At 40.0% G+C, this 22354-nt stretch overlaps 2 protein-coding genes across 12 annotated transcripts in view; one reads left to right on the top strand and one right to left on the bottom strand.

Moving 5' to 3' along the window:
• Positions 1-474: 474 nt before the first annotated feature.
• Gm41291 (predicted gene, 41291) lies at positions 475-1959 on the bottom strand. The gene has a single exon (XM_011245387.3). The coding sequence runs from the start codon at positions 1738-1740 to the stop codon at positions 1207-1209; it is 534 nt and encodes a 177-aa protein (XP_011243689.1). The 5' UTR covers positions 1741-1959; the 3' UTR covers positions 475-1206.
• Positions 1175-22354, top strand: part of Mtdh (metadherin) — a 61096-nt gene continuing 39916 nt past the window's right edge. For 7 of the 11 annotated variants that reach the window (XM_006520151.2, XM_017316729.2, XM_006520152.2 and 4 more), the window contains exons 1-2: positions 1175-2146; positions 18217-18318. In XM_006520151.2, the coding sequence (XP_006520214.1) occupies positions 1769-2146; positions 18217-18318 (480 nt within the window). In that variant the 5' untranslated portion in view covers positions 1175-1768. The remainder of the gene's footprint in view (positions 2147-18216; positions 18319-22354) is intronic. The other 4 variants (NM_001357926.1, NM_026002.5, NM_001357925.1 and 1 more) reach the window with 2 other exon arrangements.

Below are 22354 nucleotides of genomic sequence, written 5' to 3' on the forward strand. Positions count from 1 at the left end.
GCATATACATGTGCATACACAAAGAGGAGGGAGTGAGAGAAGGAGGGCGAGATATAATGACAAGTATGTCCCTGATACCAAATACAGCAAGTGGAAAAAAAAAAAAAAAAAAAAAACTACAAGATGACCTGATCTTACTAAATCATTTACTTGCTAGACTGTCAAAGGGACTAGTATGCTAACCTACAATTTCTGTAATTCTCTAATTCATAAATCCACAGGTGATGATCTAAAACGATCAGTAGAACTTCTTAGAAAAACTATGACCAACCCAAATAGGTGGGGTTATAAATCTTATTCCAAAAATATGAATGGAATTTGTTAATTTTAGAGGTCATGCAGATCTCATTTTAAGGTTCTGGCCTTTATAACTTAGCCCTTAATTATAAGTCTGCAAAAAAGCTTAGCAAGAGTAGCTTATTACGTATAAAACTCTATTCCACCCATTAATCACAAGACTCATTACAATACTGATGGGTCAAAATACATGAATAGGTTTTTAGTTTGTATTTACTTCAGCTGCTTACATGCTAATTAACATTTAATTATAGACACTGTTTCCTTACCGCAAAGTCAAAATACAAATAGTAGGGTAGTCCTCAAGCATTTTTAAAATTAAGAAGGGAAGAAGCGCCTCAGCTCTTTATTTTTGGTGCTAGGAATCGACGCCAGAGCCTTGCATATGTTCAGTAAGCATGTTCTATTGCTGAGCGACATTCCCCAACCCACCTAGTTTCCTTCTAATGCTACATTTGACTGTTGGACAACACAAGCATTCAAAAATTGCAATTCTTTTGGGGTTGTATAAAAGCTTAAAATAATATGCTTCTCTTGCATATAAATACAGTCTAAGGGCTTCCTCTCAATATTTCCTATTAAGGCTACAAATCAGTAGAAAAATAATAGTGCCTCCCACGGGTTTGCCGACTTTTTAAATCTGGAGCCTGACAACAGACAGCAGGAGTGAACGACAGAACAGACGCAAACGTTGGCAAACGTTAATATGCTAGTCCGCCCCGAAGAAATACTCGGATGTGAATTACACGTGCTCGCTGCCTCAGAGTCCACCGAGCTCCCTCTGGAAGCATCCAACTGGCCCCTGACCTAGGGAGAAAAAGCCGGTCCACTGCACCACCACTGCAGGAAAGAGAGCGGAAAGCCTGCTCATACTCCGATGGGTTTGGCCGCCTTGCTCGTGCGCAGGCCTCACACCTGAATCCCTCTCAGCATCCAGAAAGCCCGAGCCTGAAGGAGTTCCACCGTCAGATTTCTAGCTCCCGCTTCGCAAGCTCCGAGTCGCCCCAAGCCTCCAAACCCACACAGCTCAAGGAGACCCCACTCCAAGACTAGAGTCCGCCCGGCCCCGCCCATCGCCCCATGTGACGCATGCCCCGCCCACAGCCTCCACGTGACCCGACCGGCCTCCGCGCGCAGCGTGGATCGCGGCCGGAGCCGCCATTGTTCCGCCGGGGGAGGACAGCGGGTCCTGGCGCTGGCGCCCCGACGCCGCTTAGCGGCCGCCTCTGGAGACACTCTGTCCCCGCCGCCCCGTGTCCTCCTGGTGGCGGCGGCGTGAGGCCGGCTGCGGAGACTGGGAACCTTTGGCTCTCCCCGTGGCGGCGGCGGCCCTCTATCCCCTACTCCGGCGTGAGGGTTGGCCGCGATGCGCTCGGCCTGAGGTGTCGCGGCCCTGTCGCCTCCCACGACTGTTCCAGCGGCGGCTCCGCTCCCCGGCGTCATCCCGCGAGTCTCTCTGACGGGAGGGAAGATGGCTGCACGAAGCTGGCAGGACGAGCTGGCCCAGCAGGCCGAGGAGGGCTCTGCCCGGCTGCGGGAGTTGCTCTCGGTCGGCCTAGGTTTTCTGCGCACGGAGTTGGGCCTCGACCTGGGGCTAGAGCCGAAGCGGTACCCGGGCTGGGTGATCCTGGTGGGCACCGGCGCTCTCGGGCTGCTCCTGCTCTTCCTTCTAGGTTACGGCTGGGCCGCGGCTTGCGCCGGCGCCCGCAAGAAGCGAAGGAGCCCGCCCCGCAAACGGGAGGAGGCGGCCCCGCCGACTCCGGCCCCCGACGACCTAGCCCAGCTGAAGAATCTCAGAAGCGAGGAGCAAAAGAAGAAGAACCGGAAGAAGCTTCCTGAAAAGCCCAAAGTGAGTAGTGGCGAGGAGCCCGGTGGTCAAGGGAAGCGAGAGCTCAGGTCGAGGTGGTAGGTGAACACGTTCCTTGAGAAGGGGGAAGTCGGAAAGTGTAAGAACCAGTAGGAAAGTCGCGTTTTCCTGAATGGAAATTAACTCCAGGGGTAGGTATAAATAAAAGTGACCAAACTTACAGCCATCATATGAGAACCTTGGTTTCCCCAAAAGCAGATCCTTCCTAGAGGCCTGTGAAAGAAAGTAGGCTGCATGTGGAGGTTAATGGGACCTTACAGTGACGTTGGGAAGTTCTGAAAAGACTGCCCGGTAGAGAGAGATGTCTATCTCAAGCCACGTTGAGACCTGAGACCGTCACGGAAGATAGGGGTGACCTAAAAACTGGCTTAAAGAGGATTACAGGTGTTCAGATCAAGCCATACTCATCTTAGTTGGAAATGTTAAAGGGAAATGGTTACCCTGTCTTATCCTGGTGAGTGTGGCCATTGGGTTGCTGGTACAGGAACTGGGCAAAAGGGAGCTGGCGATCTAATACGCCTTCGGGATATATGGCCCCGAGAAAAACATAAGGCAAGTACAGCAAAGTAGTCTATAGTACAGTCAAAGGATGTGGAAGACTTTTTTGTTTTTTAATAAAGCATAAAGAGGTGACAGATTAAAATGCTGAAGAAGGTTGAGAGGAGATTTCAAGCCGCAGTTTGCTGGACCACATGTGGAAATGCGAAAGCTATTCCATTTTTGTTAGGCCTTAGTGTTTTACTTCTGTATCCTGTGTTGTGATTTCTCTGTAATATTTTGTTCTGTGTATATTTGTTGGAGAGATCTTGTGCCGTGGCATGCATGCAGAAGTCAGAGGAGAACTTACTGGGGTTGGTTTTCCTTCCACAGAGTGGATCTTGGGGATTGAACTCCAGTACTCAGGCTTCTTGGCAAGTGCCTTTACCCACTGAACTGTTTAGTAGCCTGTTTTGCATAATTTGTGTAATATGAAAGATAAGTAACATTAGAAATATTTATTAGTGTAGTGGTGGTGGTGGATGCATTTATCCCAGCACTTGGCAGGCAGATCTTTGAGTTTGAGGCCAGCCTGATCTTTATAGTTTCGGGACAGCAAGGACTACATAGAGAAACTTTGCCTCCAATATTATCTGAATGTAAGTCTCCACCTTTTGAGAACACTTCAGTAAGTACCAGGCTCTTACTATGAAGAGATGTGCTCTGGTATGTTTGATGGGCACATAAGAATTAAAGTCAATCGAGTGGGAGACAGGTTCGTAAAAACTCTGTTCATGGACCCATAAGTACTAAATAGAAAGCTGACAGCTCATATGATAAGCACTCATGGTTTGATTGCTGAGTGGGAAGATAGAAGAGAGGAAACCTAGAAAGTTATCAGTATAATACTTTCTGAAGTTAGGAGAGGAGAAAACAGCACACTGAGATCATGCATAATTAAAAGTTCTGTAGACAGCATCAAGGGTTAAGTAATGTTTTAATGAAAGTAGACTCTTCGTTTCAGAGTAAAGGTGATCTTGAAACAAACTGCGTGCATTAATACTAAGGCCTGTGTGGATTGTGGCAAGTTATGAAATTTCAAAATATCAAAGTCTCTTTAGGATGTTTAGAATTTCAGATGGACCTGAGGAGAGAGACAGGTGCTTCGAGAGTCCATTTGAAGTGCATCATGACACAGATGACTCACCTGAAGGAAGAACACACACTTCACTATGAAAAATGTACAACAGATAGGATTTGGCTCATCCTGATTTTCATTTGTGTTAAGGAAGGGGGAATGGGTAATAAGTAAACCTACTTGAGATCTTTGAGGAGCTGGAATTGACGTTGGATCATTGAATGTGAATTAGGTGAAAAAAATAACCTTCTGCCACATAGTAAGAATGTATTAGAGAAGTTATGGCCCTGAAACTTTGGTTTTTTTTTTTTTTTTCGAGACAGGGTTTCTCTGTGTAGCCCTGGCCATCCTGGAACTCACTCTGTAGACCAGGCTGGCCTCGAACTCAGTAATCCACCTGCCTCTGCCTCTCAAGTGCTGGGATTAAAGGCATGCACCACTACCTTCCGGCTGGTCCTGAAACTTATGATGCAACTCAGAAATATATTTTGTATTCTAGCACAGGCATAAAATTGTTTTTCTTTAATGCATTTGTGACTCACAAAATTGGTTTCTTATTTGATTATAAGGCCTGACACCCCCATCCCACCCTCCCCTTAGAAAAATACTGCTTTCCAGGGCTAAGTATAAACTTCATTATTTCCTGTTCATTTTGTTTCTTGTACTGTGCTGCATTTTTACTTAGGGGAGGAAAAAAATCAAACAAGGCCTACTTACAGGTTGAAAGCAAAAAAAGGTGGTGTTTTATGTCTTACTATGAAGGAAACATGAAAAGTAAAAACTCTGTCTCCCCAGGGAGCTCTGTGCCAGTTACAAAAGATGTTTATACACAGTCCACTCCCTGTGTATTCTCTGCTTTCATGGATTAAACCAACTAAGGACCAACATTTTATTTTTAGGGCCTGGTGATGTTGCTAAGTTGGTTAGAGTGCTTACTTGGCATGCATGACTTCCTAGGTTCGTTGGCCAAAACTACATAAACTGGGGGTCTTGGCATATGCCTGTAGTCCCAACATTCAAAGTGGAGACAGGAGAATGAGACTTTGAAGGTCATCCCATACATCTTAAGCTTGAGGCCATCCAGGGATACATGAGACCTCTCTTCCCCAGATCAATGATTTTTGAAAACTGCAGTTGTACTGAATTAGGTCCAGGCTTTTTCCTTGTCATTAGTTCCTTACCTATATTGCATAGCAACTGTATATAAAATATGTACTTTGGACTAAGTATAAGTACTCTGACATACCAATACTTCATTTTATTTTATTTTATAAGGTACTTGGCATCTGTGCTTCTTGGTATTCTTGAGAGTTCTGGAATTCCTCTCCAATGGATACTGAGGCGCTTTATTCAAAACAACAATGCCAGCCCCACTGTGGTTGGGGAGAGGGAGGCACCAAATGTCTAATCTCAAAAGTTGCTTTTAAAGTAAAAGATTGAATCAGATTAGTGGGAAAAGCCTGAGAAGTACTAAAAGCTGGAGAAGTCCTGTCAGCTTGAGAGGAATAGGGAGCCCTAAATTTGAATAAAACATTTAACCTAATCTGTTTGACTTATTATATATGTCCAAATTGAAGATCTTAGTTAAAACACTGAAGGAGTCTCCCTTTTTGGCTATTTGCAGTAGAGTCAGTTTGAATGCCCTTAAAATTTCTGAATTTCTGAGTTGTATTTCAGACCACTAAAGTTAAAAATTTTTAGAATTGGATCTAGGGAACCTGCTTTCTTGTACCTGCCTGTTACTCAGGATGATTGTGAATTCCTGGCTGCAAGTGCTCCTTGCAACCTTAGCCCTGAGTTTTTGGCACTACAGGTGTGCACCACTGCCTGGCTTCTTTTTTGGTTTTTGTTTTTTTTTTTTTTTTTTTTTTTTGTTCTCTTTCTTTTTCGAGACAGGGTTTCTCTGTGTAGCCCTGGCTGTCCTGGAACTCACTCTGTAGACCAGGCTGGCCTCGAACTCAGAAATCCACCTGCCTCTGCCTCCCAAGTGCTGGGATTAAAGGCGTGCGCCACCACCACCCGGCTGCCTGGCTTCTTAAATTTGTATTCGTAACATGCTGATTAGTTTGAAAACCACTCACTGGAATAGAACTATAAAGTCTATACTATAAGAACTTTTATTCTTTTCTTTTTTGTATGCTTGTTTTAGAGACAGTGTCTCACTATGCAGCTCCCACTGTCTTGGAACTCATCATGTAGACCAGGTTGGCCTTGAAATCACAAAGCTTCACCTGCCTCTACCTTCAAAGTTCTGGGATTAAAAATGTGCACCGCTATACAGATGACCTTGTAATTCGGCACTGAGGCTAGAGAATTACGTTTTGAGGTCCATGCCATTTTGAACTGGTATTCATCAAAAGAAAAAAAAAATCTTCCTAGCCATGCAGTGGTGGTGTGCCTGTAATCATAAAATTCAAGCAGAGGCAAGGGAGATCTTGAATTAGAGGTCAGCTATGCAGCAAGACTCTGTGCCGCCTCCCCCCCACCCCCAATTTTTTTTTTTTAAGTTGAGTTACTTATTCAGGTGGATTTAGTCATATAAACTAATAGTTTCTTTGAATGAACATTTTATGTTTCAGGATATTGCCTAAGTCATGAAAATCCATATTTTCAAAACGTTTGTGTGTGTGTGTATGTTTGTGTGAACTTGTACATGTGTGGGTGTAGAAGCCAAAATTAATGTTGAATGTCTTCCTTAACCACCCCTTTCTGTCTTAAACATTTTATTATGTGTTTGAATGTTCTGTTTGCACATAAGCTTTGCTTGGGGCCATGGAGGCCAAAAGAGGGCAGTGGATCCCTTGATACTGGAGTTACAAGGGGTCATGAACAACCATATGGGTGCTGGGAATTGAATCTTTCTGGAAGAAACAAGTGTTTTAAACTGCTTCTTCAGCCCCCTTCTTCATCATCATCATCTTCTTTTTTTTCTTAATAAAGTAATAAATTTTATTTCAATTTTTATACATGTTGACCATATTCATTGCCCTTCCCCAGCCGCCCAGATCGTCCCTACCACCCAACTTCACATACTCTTATTTTCTGCACCCTCAAAAACAAAAGGGCTGGAAAGATGGCTCAGTGGTTAAGAGCACTGACTACTCTTCCAGAGGTCCTGAGTTTAATTTCCAGCAACCACATGGGGCTCACAATCATCTGTAATGGGATCTGATGCCCTCTTCTGGTGTGTCTGAAGACAGCAACAGAGTAGTCACAGATATAAAATACATATTTCTTCTTTTTAAATCAAAAGAGTCAAAACCAGTAAGACAGGTAAATAAATAACAAAACAGAAGGTGCACCATAAAACATGATTCTGTTTGTGGTGGCTAACTACTCAGGCGTCAGGGCATGGGGCCTGCCCTGGAATGTGTTTGATAGAACTCCATTGAAGAAAACCTTTTCTTTTTGTTGTTGTTGTTTTGGTTTTTGGAAACAGGGTTTCTCTGTGCAGCCTTGGCCATCTTGAAACTATGTAGACCAGGCTGGCCTCAAATTCAAAAGATTTACCTGCCTCTGCCTCTCAAGTGCTGGGATTAAAGGCATGTGTTGCCACCACTGGCTTTTTGTTTCTTAATAAATTATATCCATACCTACTCTTCCCACTCCCTCACCCCCTCTAAGATGTCCCCAACTTCACATATTCTTTTTTTTTTAGTGACCCACTGAGTCCAGTTAGTGCTGCCTAGATGCACTAAGGTTTGATGGTGTGAACCTTTCCCACCTACCTTAATTTAGGCAACTTATCAGTAGTCGTGCCCTGAAAGAAAATTGACTCCCTCTGTCCCAGCACCTGTAAAATGCCAGTAACTCCTTAGCTAAGAGTGAGGCCTGAAAGTTCATGCCCCATCCATGAGGGACTTTTGAGTGGCTTGATCTTGGGCAGGTAACAAAGTTACTCTTTCTTCGTGAGTACAGTAGCCATGTAGTGTCCAAAAGAGCATTTCATAGCACTCCTCTTAATCCTCTGGAGTTTATATTCTTCCCTCCCCTTCTTCCACAGTGCTCTGTTCTCTGAGCCTTGAGGGGGTGATACAGATGTTGTCTTTGGAGCTGAGCATCCATATCATGTATTCTCAGCATTTACTTGGTTCTGAGTCACTTTTTAAATTACTGCCCGTCACTCTGATCTATGGCATAAACATAAATTTTTAGAAAGGCGGTTTTGATATCATGTCCCTTTAGCACAGCAACAGTAGTAGCCAGCTACCCAGGCTTTGACTAAGTTGTCTTACTGACTTTGTCTTAGTTTTCTTTTTGTTGTTGTTTTGTTTTTGAGAAATACAAGTGGCTTTTATGTGGGTGCTGGGAACAATTAAGCCTTCTCCCCAGAACCCCAAGATTTATTTTTAAAACTTTGTTTTTATTTGTTTATATTAAGCCTTTTCCCCCATTTTTATTGGTTATTTATTTACATTTCAAATGTTACATCCCTATCCCCTCCCCATATTAAGCCTTTTAAATACTTTTTTTTTAAGTTTTTGAGACAGGATTTCTCTGTGTAGTCTTGACTGTCCTGGAACTTGCTGTGTAGACCAGGCTGACCTCAAAGTCAGAGAGATTGCCTGCCTGTGGCTTTTAAGTATTGGGGTTTAAAGATGTGTGTTACCACCACCTTGTGTTTGCTTTTTGTTGTTGTTAAATATATTTCTCAACCTATATATTTTTAATACACTGGTTTGCTTTTTATCCCCTAATAAAAATCTAGCTATAGGTCTTTTAGGTGAGAACTGCAGGTGCTCTATCTCTAAAACTGAAAGGAAAGGGTTCTTTTCTTTTTTCTTTTCCTTTCATTTCATTTCATTTCGTTTTTTTGTTTTTTGAGGGTACTTTTCATTTGCTGGCTTTTTTTTTTTTCTTTCATTCTTTTTCTCTTCTATTGGCATTTTAAGTAATCATTCCTTTATGTGGTTTTTCATGTTGCCCCAAATCAATTCAGGTTTTAAATGAGTAAATATATTCTTCATTTAATATTTTAGTCTGAGTAGTGATTTCAGAAGATGTAGGATCTTAGATGAATTGTCTCTAGCGTTAGGAAGGTTGAGAACCACTGCCATAACTGCTGGACCATCTCTCTAGCCCCTGTGCTTTTAGTGTCTTTCTTAGGACCACAAGCTCACCTCTTAACTCAGGAGCCTTCTGTCTCGGTGGGGGTATCCTGACTCTTGAGTGTTGTTGGGATTGCAGGCATTCATTTGCCCCCATGCTTAGCTAGCTAGTAAGGAGTCTTTTGAAATAATGAATTTGCATCCTGCCTAAAATGAACTTTTCATAGCTTTTATACTCAAAATCAAAACCTCTTTCCATGGCCTATCTGTCCCAGCACCTGCTTTTCTTTCTTATTTCTTATTTATTTTTATATATAAATGTACTGTAGCTGTATTCAGACACACCAGGAGAGGGCGTCAGATGTCATTACGGATGGTTGTGAGCCACCATGTGGTTGCTGGGATTTAAACTCAAGGCCTTTAAGAAGAGCAGTCAGTGCTCTTAACCCCTGAGCCATCTCTCCAGCCACCTGCTTTTCTTTCAAAGCCAGTTGGTAGCTTCATCTTATTTGCTACTTTAAACTACACTGGTGGTTTGTTGTTATTGTTGTTGTCTGATTTGCGTCTTCACAAATGTTTTCATAGTTCATTGTCTTTACATGAACAAATGATAAAGTTTCTAGAATAGTCTTTCACCATTAGTTTTATCAGCCCTTAGATCTTATCTTAAAATTCACCTTAGAAAGCCAGAAGAGATGGCTAAAGTGTAATCCCAGCATTTGGGCAGTGGAAGCAAGAAGGTTAGTAATTCAAGGCAGGCCTTGGCTCCAGGCAATTGACTCTCGACATATATCGAAAATAAAAATAAACCTCAGAAAATCCTTTTCCAATCACTGGATTTGAAATTGTTATCCCCTTCAGTATTCTGCCTTAAAATAGATTGTTTCCTTTGTGATAGTCATCAGGATAGGATCTTCTTGTTTACTTTTCAAAGGTTTTTTCCAAGATTAGCCTGGCCTGTTAGAGTGAAAAGCAAACCCTCCTGACGGGACAGGCTTTGTTGACATGAAATGCCTAAAATCACACTTGTGGTTATTGAGCTCAATAAATGTATAGTTTAATATATTCCCAGTAGAACTAGGACTGTTTTAACTTGGTTTTGTTTTATTTTGGTAGTGGTTTTGCTGGTACTACTGAAAATAAATTTGGATGGGATTAGATTTAATACCCAGCACTCACTTAGTAGCTCACAACCATTCATAACTCCAGTTCCAGGGGCCTACACATAATAAACAGGCTCATACACATGACTTTTTTTTTTAAATCTTAAATTGTATCATTTGACCCATAGGTCTATTTTTCTTTTTGATACATACAAAGGATTGAATGCAAGTCTCCTATATACTACAGATGTGCTCTACCACTAAGTTACAACCCTTTCTTTACCTTAAAGTCTACCTCTGGCTTTAATTACTAGAAGGATAGTAGTAATATGGGGTTGGAGAGGTGGCTTAACAGTTAAAGGAGGATCCCTGAGTTCTCTTCCTAGCACACACATCAAGTGACTCTCAAATACCTGTAACTCAAGCTCCACAGGGTTTAGATGCCTCAGGCCTTCATTGGTACCTCCATATGCTTACATATACTTACAGACACAAATGTTTTAAAAGGTAAAATCTTTCTAAATAATAATGGATTAAGAAACTTTTAAGTGTGACAGGAGAGATGGCTCACTGACTGTTGTTCTTCCAGGGGTCTTCAGCAGTTCAATTCCCAGCAACCACTTGGTGACTCAGAGTCATCTATAATGGGATCCAACGGCCTCTTCTGGTATATCTGAAAACAGCTACAGTGTACTCATATACATAAAATAAATGAATTTTTTTAAAAAAAGGAAAGAAGGAATACTCCTGGTTTCACAAAAGAGCCTTGAGATTAAGTGACATACTTGAGGTCATAGGCAAAAGGAGTTTCATATGCAAAATGATATTCTAATTTCCAGTCTAAGAAGGGCATGTTGCATTTTGTTTGATTTTGGTTTTTGGTGGTGGTGGGGGGTGCTTTTCAAGATAGGGTTTCTCTGCGTAGTACCTTTAGCTGTCCTGGAACTCTCACTGTACACCAGGCTGGCCATGAATACATGGAGAGCTGCCTGCCTCTGCCTCTCTGCCTCTCTGCCTCTGCCTGAGTACTGGAATTGAAGGCATGTGCCATCACTGACTATCCTAGGTCATTTGATTTCTCTGACTTTTTTAAAAGTCTAGAATTTTGGTTCCATTTGTTTGGGTATGTGACTCTTTCTTTCTTCCTTTCTTTCTTTTTTAAGATTTATTTATTTATTTTATGTGTCTAAGTAAATCTTTTTGCATATTTGGTCTACTTTCATGTTATTGGTCCATGCTCTACTTTTTGAGTATAAGAAAGCCTTGGAAGCTCACAGAGACCAAACTGACAACTAGGGCGCATGCATAGGATTGACCTCTGTATATATGTTACAGTTGTGTAGATTGGTCTTCTTGTGGGACTTCTTTTTTTTTTTAAGATTTATTTATTTATTTATTTATTTATTTATTATATGTAAGTACACTGTAGCTGTCTTCAGACACACCAGAAGAGGGCATCAGATCTCATTACAGGTGGTTGTGAGCCACCATGTAGTTGCTGGGATTTGAACTTCGGACCTTCAGAAGAGCAGTCGGGTGCTCTTATCCACTGAGCCATCTCACCAGCCCCCTTGTGGGACTTCTAATAGTGGGAGCAGGGACTGTCTATGACTCTTGCCAGCTTTTGGGACTGTTTTCCTCATACCAGGTTGCCTCATTCAGCCTAGGATGAGGGGAGGTGCCTAGTCTTGTTACAACTTGATATGTCATGTTTTGTTGATATCCATCGGAAAACTGCCCTTTTCTAAACAGAAATGGAGGAAGAGTAGATGTGGGGAAGAGACAGGGAGAAAAGGAGGAAGGGCAAACAATTGGGATATAATAAAAATTTTAAAAAGTGTTTAGAGATTTTTTAATAATCAAGCAAAGTAGTTCTAAGTTTGTTATCTAGTAGTTCTAAGTTTGATGTTATCTAGGGAGTTTTTTTATTTCTTGTGTTTTCTTTCCAATTCTACTAATAATTTTGAAACTGATACACAGAATGCTAAACTTCTAGAAACCATCATCCAAATCTAGCCAAGAAGTACATAGACAATCTGCTGTATCTATTGTAGTCCTTATCCCAGTTCTCATTATGTCAAACTGAAAACAGTCCTTGCATTTCATTATTCAGAAATCATCCACAGCATAATTTAACCATGTGACAGGTATTGAGCATGCACGATACAATTAATCAGGAAATAGTTTGGAATCCCTGAAGAATTGGACTTAGACTGGGATCTTCATTACTAAATGAAGTAGCTCAGACTATATGGCAAAATTTGCAAATTGTATTATAGATTATATTCATAAGATTGTTCTAATGGTTATGAAGAGTTTTTTTTAATTGGAGTTGGGTTTTAAGATAGATAAATTACAGGCTGCACTGTGTGTAGTTAATAAAGTATCTAACATGTATCAATCTGTTTTTAAACTCCTAAGAAATTATCTGGAATTTGTATCAGAATTTTTTACAACTAAAAGTCTTTCTTGTGGAGAATACATCCAGAGTTAACTTTGCCTGACTTCTTGGGCAGACTCTGATACTTTCTTGTCCATTAAGAAAAGTCATGTATGTAAAGCCTCTGGTAGATTCTGGGCGCAGGACAAGTACTCAGAAATTAGTTATTGTAAGGATACATGGATTCCAACTTCTCTGCTGAAGTTACCTCTTCTGAATTTTCATGCTTTACCTCTTACCATCTTTCTGATGTACGCTAACACACTGCATGTTCCCTATAGCTTTAACCTAAGTAAAATTTTAAAATCTAGTGAAGTAGAAACATGTTCAGGGTGACACACATTTTGAATTTCAATCTTAGTCTCTCTCTTTGCCATCAAACTACATAGAATTTATATACACGAGAATGTGTATTAATATGTGATTATCTTCTTCAAACACTCCCTCTTTCTTTTTCTTTTTTTCTTTCTTTCTTGTTTGTTTTCTTTTGTTTTGAGACAGGTCTCTTACTAATGGCCAGTGAGCTCCAGGGATCCTTCTGTTCCACGTGCCAGACTGCCAACCGTGCTGTCACAGTGGTGGGATTATAGACACATAGCCTGGCTTTTATATTAAGTGCTGGGGATCTGAGCTAAAGCCCTCATGATCCACCATGGCACTCCACAGACTGAGCCATCTTCCCAGCCAGGACACCCTTGTTTTTCAGAAAGAGGAAATAAGAGTACTGTATACTTTTTTTGTTTTGTTTTGTTTTGGTTGAGACAGGGTTTCTCTGTGTAGCCCTGGCTATCCTGGAACTCACTCTGTAGACCAGGCTGGCCTCGAATTCAGAAATCCACCTGCCTCTGCGTCCCAAGTGCTGGGATTAAAGGCGTGTGCCACCACTGCCCAGCACTGTTCCCTTTTTATTTTGGTGTGTGCTGTTGTATACTCAAGTTCCTTTGCTATGCTCTATCCTTTTTGTCTGCTGTGCTGTGCCTTTGTGGTTTTTGGAGTGAGACATTCCCACACCCACCTCCACCCCCAGAGCTGAGGACCAAACCCAGGGCCTTGTACTTGTTAGGCAAGTGCTTTACCACTGAGCTAAATACCCAACCCCTTGGAGTGAGACTAATGGTATGGCATATGTTGATCTAGAATTTGCTTGCTATATTGCTGGCCTCAGTCCTGCTTCTACCTCCAAGAGTTAGGATAACCAACACATTCTGCTACCATGCTCTGCTATTTGTAAACTACTGAAGAACAGGGATCATGCTTTTCTTTGTTTCAGGATTTTCAGGAGTCTACACGTTACTCTGTTGTTTACTGGGTATTAGTTGTAGGAACATGTAAATACCACATAATTTTCTTAGGAATGGAATTTTACTGTGTAACCTTGGTTGGTTTGGAATTCACAATGTAGACCCAGCTAGCCTTGAACTTGGAGCTCTACCAACCTCCCTGTCTCCTGAGTGCTGGGATTAAAGGTATGCACTGGGCTAGTAGTTTTTGTGTTTTATCAGAAAGTAACAAAATATACTGTTTCTTGAAAAGCAAACCCTACAGTATTTTTAGCCCTAGAGAGAATATGTTTACGTATTAGTTGTAATGTATTAACTTTCTGAAAGAATTTATGTCTAGAGCATTGTATCTGTTGGATGCATGTCCAGTAGGATTCGACCACCAGGCTTTAACATTTGTGAGATTGCTAGTATAAAAATGACCATAAGTGCTTGAATATGAGATTAGGGCTCATGGGCATCATGCTTTTAAATAGGAAAGGATATTAGAAGTGAGGAAACTTTCTTGAACAGGTATGTTTTCACATGCTCCCATTTGGTATATTCTAACAAGAGCCCTAGAAGCTAGGTACACAGTTTTCTCATACTTACAAATCATGAAGTTGGGAGTGAAATCAAGAAAAATGCTTAAAAATCAGTGATTAGGGCTAACAAGATAGCCCAGTGGGTAAAGGTGCTTGCTGCTAACCCAGTGAGCTTTGTTCAGTTTCTAGAACCTACATAATAGAAAATAGAGAACCAACTCCCAAAAGTTGTCTTCTTCTTAACTTCCACATGTTCTCCCTCTCCTCTCCTCTCCTCTCCTCTCTCCCTTCCTCCCTCCCTCCCTCCTTCCCCCTCACACACACACACATTTTTAAATCACAGGTTAACTGTAGCTATTGAATCTTATCTCAGTTTGTCAAATTCCAAAACTCATGCTCCACTTCTGTGGCAATTCCTAATTGAACTTCTAGTTTCTTTTTTTTTTTTTTTAATTTTTTAAAAATTTATTATATTCAAGTACACTGTAGCTGTCTTCAGATGCACCAGAAGAGGGCATCAGATCTCATTACGAATGGTTGTGAGCCACCATGTGGTTGCTGGGATTTGAACTCAGGACCTTCGGAAGAGTAGTTGGTGCTCTTAACCACTGAGTCATCTCTCCAGCCCGAACTTCTAGTTTCTAAATAGTTTCCAAGTACTTTTAAGTTATGGTGTTCAAATTTTGTAGCTAGGTATAAAATTTACATGCCTAAGTGAAAATAGGGCTCATGTTAGAAGCCACTCCTTAAACTTTATAAATGCTTACCTCAGATACAGATTGTTTTACAATCCTGTTAAGTAAAGGCTGCTCAAATGAAATAGAAGTCTGCAGTTAATCATTGTAACCAAACGGGGAAAAAAGGAAAGTTAAATAACTGTGTGTTTCTTACGTACTTTTTCTCCTCCTCCCAACCCCCTTTTGCCTTGTCCTATTTTTTTCCTTTTTTAAGAAGAGAAATTGTTCAGATACATAGAGAGATAGAGCAGGCTAGGTGCATTAGCACATGGCTTTTAAGTCCAGCACTCCAGAGGCTAGGGCCAACCTGTTCTATATATATAGCAAGAGCCAGCAAGAGTTGCACAATGAGACCTTGTCTCAGAGGAGGGGAGGGGAGGAGAAGAGGAGGAAGGAAGGAAAAACTAACCACAGGAAATTAAAGCAGTTAAGTTTGGCTAGAGAAGACAGTTAATATGAACTATGATAGCTTTCTCATATATAGGCTTAGCTTCTTGGAAGGCAAAAGTAGGAAGTTTGTGTATATCTAAGGATTTAAGACCAGTTTAAAAGAAAAAAGAAGTCAAACTGGTAGCACACACTTAACTCTACCTTAAAAGAGGAGTGAGAAAGATAGTGAGTTTGAGGCTAACCTAGGCAACATAGCAAGATTTCACCTAAAAACAAAGACAAGATTTAAAAGATTGCCTCCTGAGGTTTCTTACCTTCCCTTTCCGTGTACTATAACACACACTTACCCAGTGACCAGGCCACACAGAAGAAAACCAGGTCAAGAGTAAGGAAACTTGGTTTTGACTTTCACGGTCTTATTTTAACAGGTTAGGACCCAGCAGATTAAATGTTAATTAATTAGGCATTTATTCAACTATGAAAACAGCTTTTGTTTTGACTTCCTGCCACAAATCTTTGGAAAACCTACAAGTTGGGTTTTAAAATATAAATGGTCTCTGTCTTTTTTTTTTCCTTTTTTAAAAATATTTTTATTTTATTTATATGAGTACACTGTAGCTATCTTCAGACAAACCAGAAGAGGGCATCAGATCCCATTATAGATGGTTGTGAGCCACCATGTGATTGTGAGGAATTGAACTCAGGACTTCTGGAAGAGCAGTCAGTGTTCTTAACCACTCCTCTTTTAAGGTAGGGTTAAGTGTGTGCTACCAGTTTGACTTCTTTTTTCTTTTAAACTGGTCTTAAACCCTTAGACATACGCAAACTTCCTACTTTAGCCTTCCAAGAAGCTAAGCCTATATATGAGAAAGCTATCATAGACTGTTTTTCAGTTCATATTAACTCTGTCAGATATTTTTAAAGATTTATTTTTATTTTACTTTATGTGTATAAGTGGTTTGCATGCATGCCTGGTGCCAAGGGAGGACATAAGAAGGCATCAGATCTCCTGGACTAGTCATTATGCTTGTGAGCCACCATGTGGGTGATAGGTTCTCTACAGGAACATCAAGTGCTCTTAACTACTGAGCCGTCTCCAGCTCCTGCTTGACTGTTTGTAACTATGCATGTAAAGTCACATTATAGACACTTTTTAAAAATTTAAAATACATTTTTTCATACAAAATATTATGATTTCCCTTTCCCCAACTCATTCCAGCCTTCTCATAGTTCCTAGCCACCCAAATCCTCACCTGTTTCCTTCTTATTAGTATACTTACGTGCATTAGAGAGAGAAGTACAAGACAAAAGGGGGTTGGGAGGAGAGCCAAAGAAAAAGCACATAAGAAACATACAGTTATTTTTTTCCTTCAATATATAGCTATACCATGATGTGCAACTTGATAAAAGTCTATTCTGCAAATATTAGAAACAAAGTTTTAAAAACTTGTACATTAATGTACTGACTTTAATGGGTTGAATATGGAGAAATAGATAAGTGAAAAGGAGCAATGCGGGATTCAGAAAGAAGAATGGATAAATAGCATGGGCTCCTTTTATCCAAGTCCTCAGTCTCCATTTCTGTTAATAGAGTTCAGAATTGTAAAAGGGGGGCAAGTAGGAACCATTCTGATTACAAAGTGGATTTGGAGATCATAGACTTGATTCTGCCCACAAACACCCTCATTTTTAAAATGTTAGGGATGAAGTAATTGTTTTGTCTGTTTGTTTGTGTCTGTGGCGGTGGGATTTAGCCATTACACTATAAAATTAGAAGCAACATTAGGGTCTTCTAGCATGCATTGATCTGTATATCATTGTTGCCTAATTTTTTTTTTTTTCTGCTGTGGACGAGTTACAGTTTCAATAAAGACTATATGACCCATACATCCTAAAATATTTTCTGTCTAGTTCTGTAGAGAAAAACCAGGTCAAGTTTGCTTCCCAGTACTTGGGAGGGGTGGGGGGGGACAGAGTCAGGTGAATCTGAGTTCTAGACCAGCCAGAGCTGAACAGAGAAAATCCGTCTCAAAACAAACAAAAAGGTTTGCTGAGGTTCTGGACAATGCGGTTACTGGTTAAGATCATGTACCACTGCAGAGGACCTGAATTTGTTTTCCACACTGAGTGACTTGCAACCACCTATAATTAAGCTCCAGAAGATCTCACAGCCTCTTCTGGCCTCCACACTAACATGCACAAAATCACACACATGTACACATAATTTAAACAAACCAACAAAAAACCCAACTTAAAAAAAAAAGTTTACTGACTCTTGAATAGTACCAAACTTATGGAAATAAAATAAAATCTAGAGATAGGTGTTCTGAGATGACCCAGCTAGTGGTAATCACAATGTAAATACATTTCAGAGCCCCTTGTCACTACCTCTGTTTCCTTTCCTTTTTCTTTTTCTTTTTCTTTTCTTTAATTAGAGGAACTACTGTGTGTGATCAGAAAATGTGTGGTACAGAATTGTTTATACATTCATTATGGGGTGGGGGTGGGCCTGCTGGAGAGGGCTCCTTTTCCAGAGGACTCAAGTTCAGTTCTCAGCACCCACTAAGGGGTTCTCGTCATCTATAACTTCTGTTACAGGGATTTGATGCCTTCTGACCTCTCCAGACACATGGCCAATAGACACAGGGCCAATAGACATACATGTAAGACAAAACATTCACACAATAAAAGTGAATAAAGACTTAAAAACAAATTCATTTATATACACAAAACACACATCACAAAAACTCATTAGTCCAGTGAGATTCAGATGGTACAGGCATATATAAAAGCAACCCTGTTCATTTGGGTCAGGGAAGAATTTCATTGTTGTATATGTTATTTCCCAGTTATAAATCTTTGGTTTTATCTGTCAGTCGGTTTGACATTACATTGTTTTCTTGTTACCTATACAGCCAAATGGACGGACTGTTGAAGTACCCGAGGATGAAGTTGTTAGAAATCCCCGAAGTATAACTGCAAAACAAGCACCAGAGACAGACAAGAAAAATGAAAAGGTAAGCTTGGGAACGCATATGTACAAAGTTTTTAATAAAGCTAATGACATAAAATTATGCTTTCATGGTTAATAAGAGTGTAGTCTTCCATTTAAGAAAACTGCAAAATATGAAGTAGTCATGGGTAGGTTGTAAAGTTAAAGTTTTGTTTTGTTTTTAAAGAAGACTATGTCACCATTTTTTTTTTTAAAAACATTACAGTGGTGTTAGTAAATGTTTCATTGTGCCTAAAGTCATTTGCAACTTGAGTATCTTCTGTTTAAGGTTCTGGCTTTATAGGTCTGATACAAATCTTAACATGATTCTATCATAATAGAATCCTGTTACTCATAATAACGTACTTTTTAATGTAAAAAATGTGTAGCAAAATTGTCCAGTGGTATCGTTTAAACTGATTTCCCTTATTAGGGGAATTGAATTATCTACCTGCTAAACAGTTGACTTTATTTAACAAGATAATTCTATGCTGAGAGGTAAAGGCATTTGCCACCAAGCCTGAAGACCTAAGTTCAATTCCCTAGAACTCATCTCCATAGTAGGAGAAATTGTCCTCTGGCTTCCTTCCACAAGTGCTCCTCGATGTGCCTGTGTGCACACATGCATGCAGGAGTGTGTGTGTTTACATTCTTGTGAAGACCAGAAGAGGGCATTGGATCCCCCAGGAGCTGGAGTTACAGAGTTGTGAGCTGCCTATCAAGGGCATTGGGTACTGAACTTGGGTCCTCTGGAAAAGTTGCTCTGAACCACTGAGCTGTCTCCAGCCCTATGGAGCTTGATTTTTGTACAAAGAGTAATTATATCTCAAGTTATAATATTGGGTGTCTTTCTTGTTTAAGTCTATAGAGATAAAACTTGGTATAGAAAGGAAAAAAACACACCCATATATTTTATATATGAAGAGCTAGAGCAAGCTTTTGTGTATATCAGATTAAACTGCCATAGTTTTCTAGGTTGGCTTTATTTATTTTTTTAATATATTTCTCCCCTGCCTCCACCTTCATAATGCTGGGATTACAAGTGCATACCACCACATGTAGTTGTTTTCTAGATCTTTGTTTTGATATAGAAGCAATCAGTGCCTCATTGGTAACTAGTTTCTAGTAGAGATCATACAGGGCTATTAGCCAGGCACTGTGTTAAATAATTACTGGATAGAGAAATAATAACAGGTTTTTATATTTGTCTGTTTATCTGTTTGGGTTTGTTTTGTTTGTTTCTTTGTTTTTTGTTTGTTTGGTTTTGTTTTTTAAGATAGGGTTTCTTTGCATAGCCCTGGCTATCCTGAAACTTAATCTGTAGACCAGGTTGGCCTTGAATTCAAAAGATAGACCTATCTCTGCCTCCTAAGAGCTACATATTTTTACCCTCAGAAATATTGCAGTCTAAGTAAGGAGAAGCAAACAAAGGCACTATCTGGGAAGGCAAATAGAGAAACTTAAATAAAATAGGTTATTTGATGCCAGGTATTCAATGGAGAAAGGAGAAAGGAAATCCTACTGGGGTAGCCAGAAAAGATTGACGTGCTGGGGATGATGGTGCACACCTTTAATCCAGCTTCTGGAGGAAGAAGCAATAAATCTCGATAAGTTAAAGGCCACCCTGGTACACATAGTGAGTTCCAGGACAGACAGGGCTACATGATGAGACTCTGTCTCAAAAGGAAAGGAAAGGAAAAAAAGAGAGAATGCTGACTTAATTAAAGATGGGTGGTTTTTTAGTAACAGGAAAGGGAAGCCAGTTTTGGAGGGAGAAAATCAAATGAATATTGATATTATTCATACTCAGGAAAAAAAGCCTTAAAGACTCTTAGGAAGTAAAAATGGGGGGGCATATGATTTTTTTCTTTTTAATTTACATATATGTAAAGCTTCAGGCAGATTCATCTGTCAGCAGTATTTATGATTAATGCATCCATTTTGCATCTAGAATTATACAGGTCTGAATTAAAGGGGGAAATGTGAAAATTGCTAATTAGAAAACCAGTCATAAACAAAATGTATAAAGGTTGGTTACTAGTAGATTATTAAAAGATAAAGACAATGATATCCACTGAAATCCTAACATCATTCCTAATATTCATTATAAGAACTAACAGCATTCAATGAGCAAAATATTTTCATATTGCTTCATCCTAATAAGCAACACCAAGGGGGTGTTTTATTTATCTTTAGTAGCTAAATAAGTAGCTAACTATACGAGACCACATAGCTAGTAATAATACTTCAATTACTCTAAGGCAGCAATTCTCAAAATTTGGTCATTAAATCCCTGAGAAAGGAGCCCTAAGGACCCTTTTTGGTTGAATCCCTGAAAACAAAACTATTGTCATAGTAATTAAAACATGATTTGCCTTTTTTACTATGTTGGTATTTGTACTGATGGTACCAAAGCAGTGGGTGAAATTACTGGCTCCTGCACTTATGTAGCAGATGTGCAACTTGGTCTTCATGTGGGTCCCCCCAACAACTGGAGTGGGGGTTGTCTCTGACTCTGTTTCCTGCCTGTGGATCCTGTTCTCCTAGCCTTGTCTAGCTTTAGTAGGAGAGGGCCCAGTTCTATATGTGCCTGGATGGGCTAGTACCCAGGGGTCCCCTCCCTTCTCAGAGGAGAAAGGGAGGGGGTGGGAGAGGAGGTTTTGGGGAAGGGGCTAGTAGGAGGGGGGCTTCTATCAGGAGGTAAAGCAAATACAAAATTTAATGGGGTGGGGGGAGAAAAATTACTGGCTTACTGGCTCTTCACCATGACTCAAGACAACAGCACTGAACTATAGCTGTTCTTTGTTCTTACTGCATTTTGGAAGAAGAAAGCTTCCTAGTTTCACTTAAGAGTGCTTTATGAAGGATGTAATAAAAAAGATTGTTAATCTTAATTCTTAATCTGTATTATTACATTTATTTTGTGTGTATATGTATGTAGGCAAACATGTGGTCAGGATAATTTGCAAAGAGGAATTGTTTCTCTCATTCTATCTTGTGGATTCTAGAGGTTGATGATGAACTTGGGTTGTCAGACTTGGAAGCAAGCACTTTTACCTGATAAGCCATCTTAAAGTACATGGTTTTTAACTGTTTTGCATGGTGAAATGTGAATGTATAAAGGTATACTTTCATACTGGACAACAGTGATTATTTTAAGAAAAACCACTTGTATAGTGAATGGTAAGATGAACTAACAACTTACCTCATATTCTGTTTTTCTTTGAAATGATTGGCTTTTTAGACATGGGTATCTACCTGTAGGCATTTTCTCAAAAATAAAATTATTCTATCAGGACAAGGAAAACAAGATAGCATTTACTACAAATGATAAAAGGACCTGTCAAATGAAATTAGAAATGTGGAAGATTTGGATTTGCTGTCATGACATTAACAACTTCTAATACTTAACATTTCTGACATCACTTGTTTTTTTTTGTTTGTTTGTTTTTTTTTTGTTTTTTTCGAGACAGGGTTTCTCTGTGTAGCCCTGGCTGTCCTGGCACTCACTTTGTAGACCAGGCTGGCCTCGAACTCAGAAATCCACCTGCCTCTGCCTCCCAAGTGCTGGGATTAAAGGCGTGCGCCACCACGCCCGGCTATGACATCACTTTTGATATTATAAATATGATTTAAAAAAAAAAAAGCCTGGAATCGTGGCACATGCTTTTCATCCCAGAATTTGGGAAGTGGGAGCAGTAGGATCAGAAATTCAAGGATAGTTTCAAGCAAGCTAAGTACTAGTTTAGTTTGAGGCCATCTTAGGCTACATGAGATCCTGTCTCAAAAAAGAAAAAAAAAATCTACAATGGAATATCTTACCATTTCATAAAATTTGTTAGTGAACCAGTACCTTTATACTATGGAGTCATGTATAAACTAGGCACGGTAATGGAAGCCTTTCATCTCAGCACTGTACCAGCGGACAGATCTCTGTTCAAGGCCAGCCAAGGCTACATAGGACACCCTATCTTTTAAAACAAAACAACAAAAAATATTAATATTCATTCAAAGTTAATTTTAATATGGTAGAGTATGAAAGGTTTTTAAAGATTTATTTT

The sequence above is a fragment of the Mus musculus genome, chromosome 15 (genome assembly GCF_000001635.26).
Source record: "Mus musculus strain C57BL/6J chromosome 15, GRCm38.p6 C57BL/6J".
In the NCBI taxonomy this organism is placed as follows: Eukaryota; Metazoa; Chordata; class Mammalia; order Rodentia; family Muridae; genus Mus; species Mus musculus.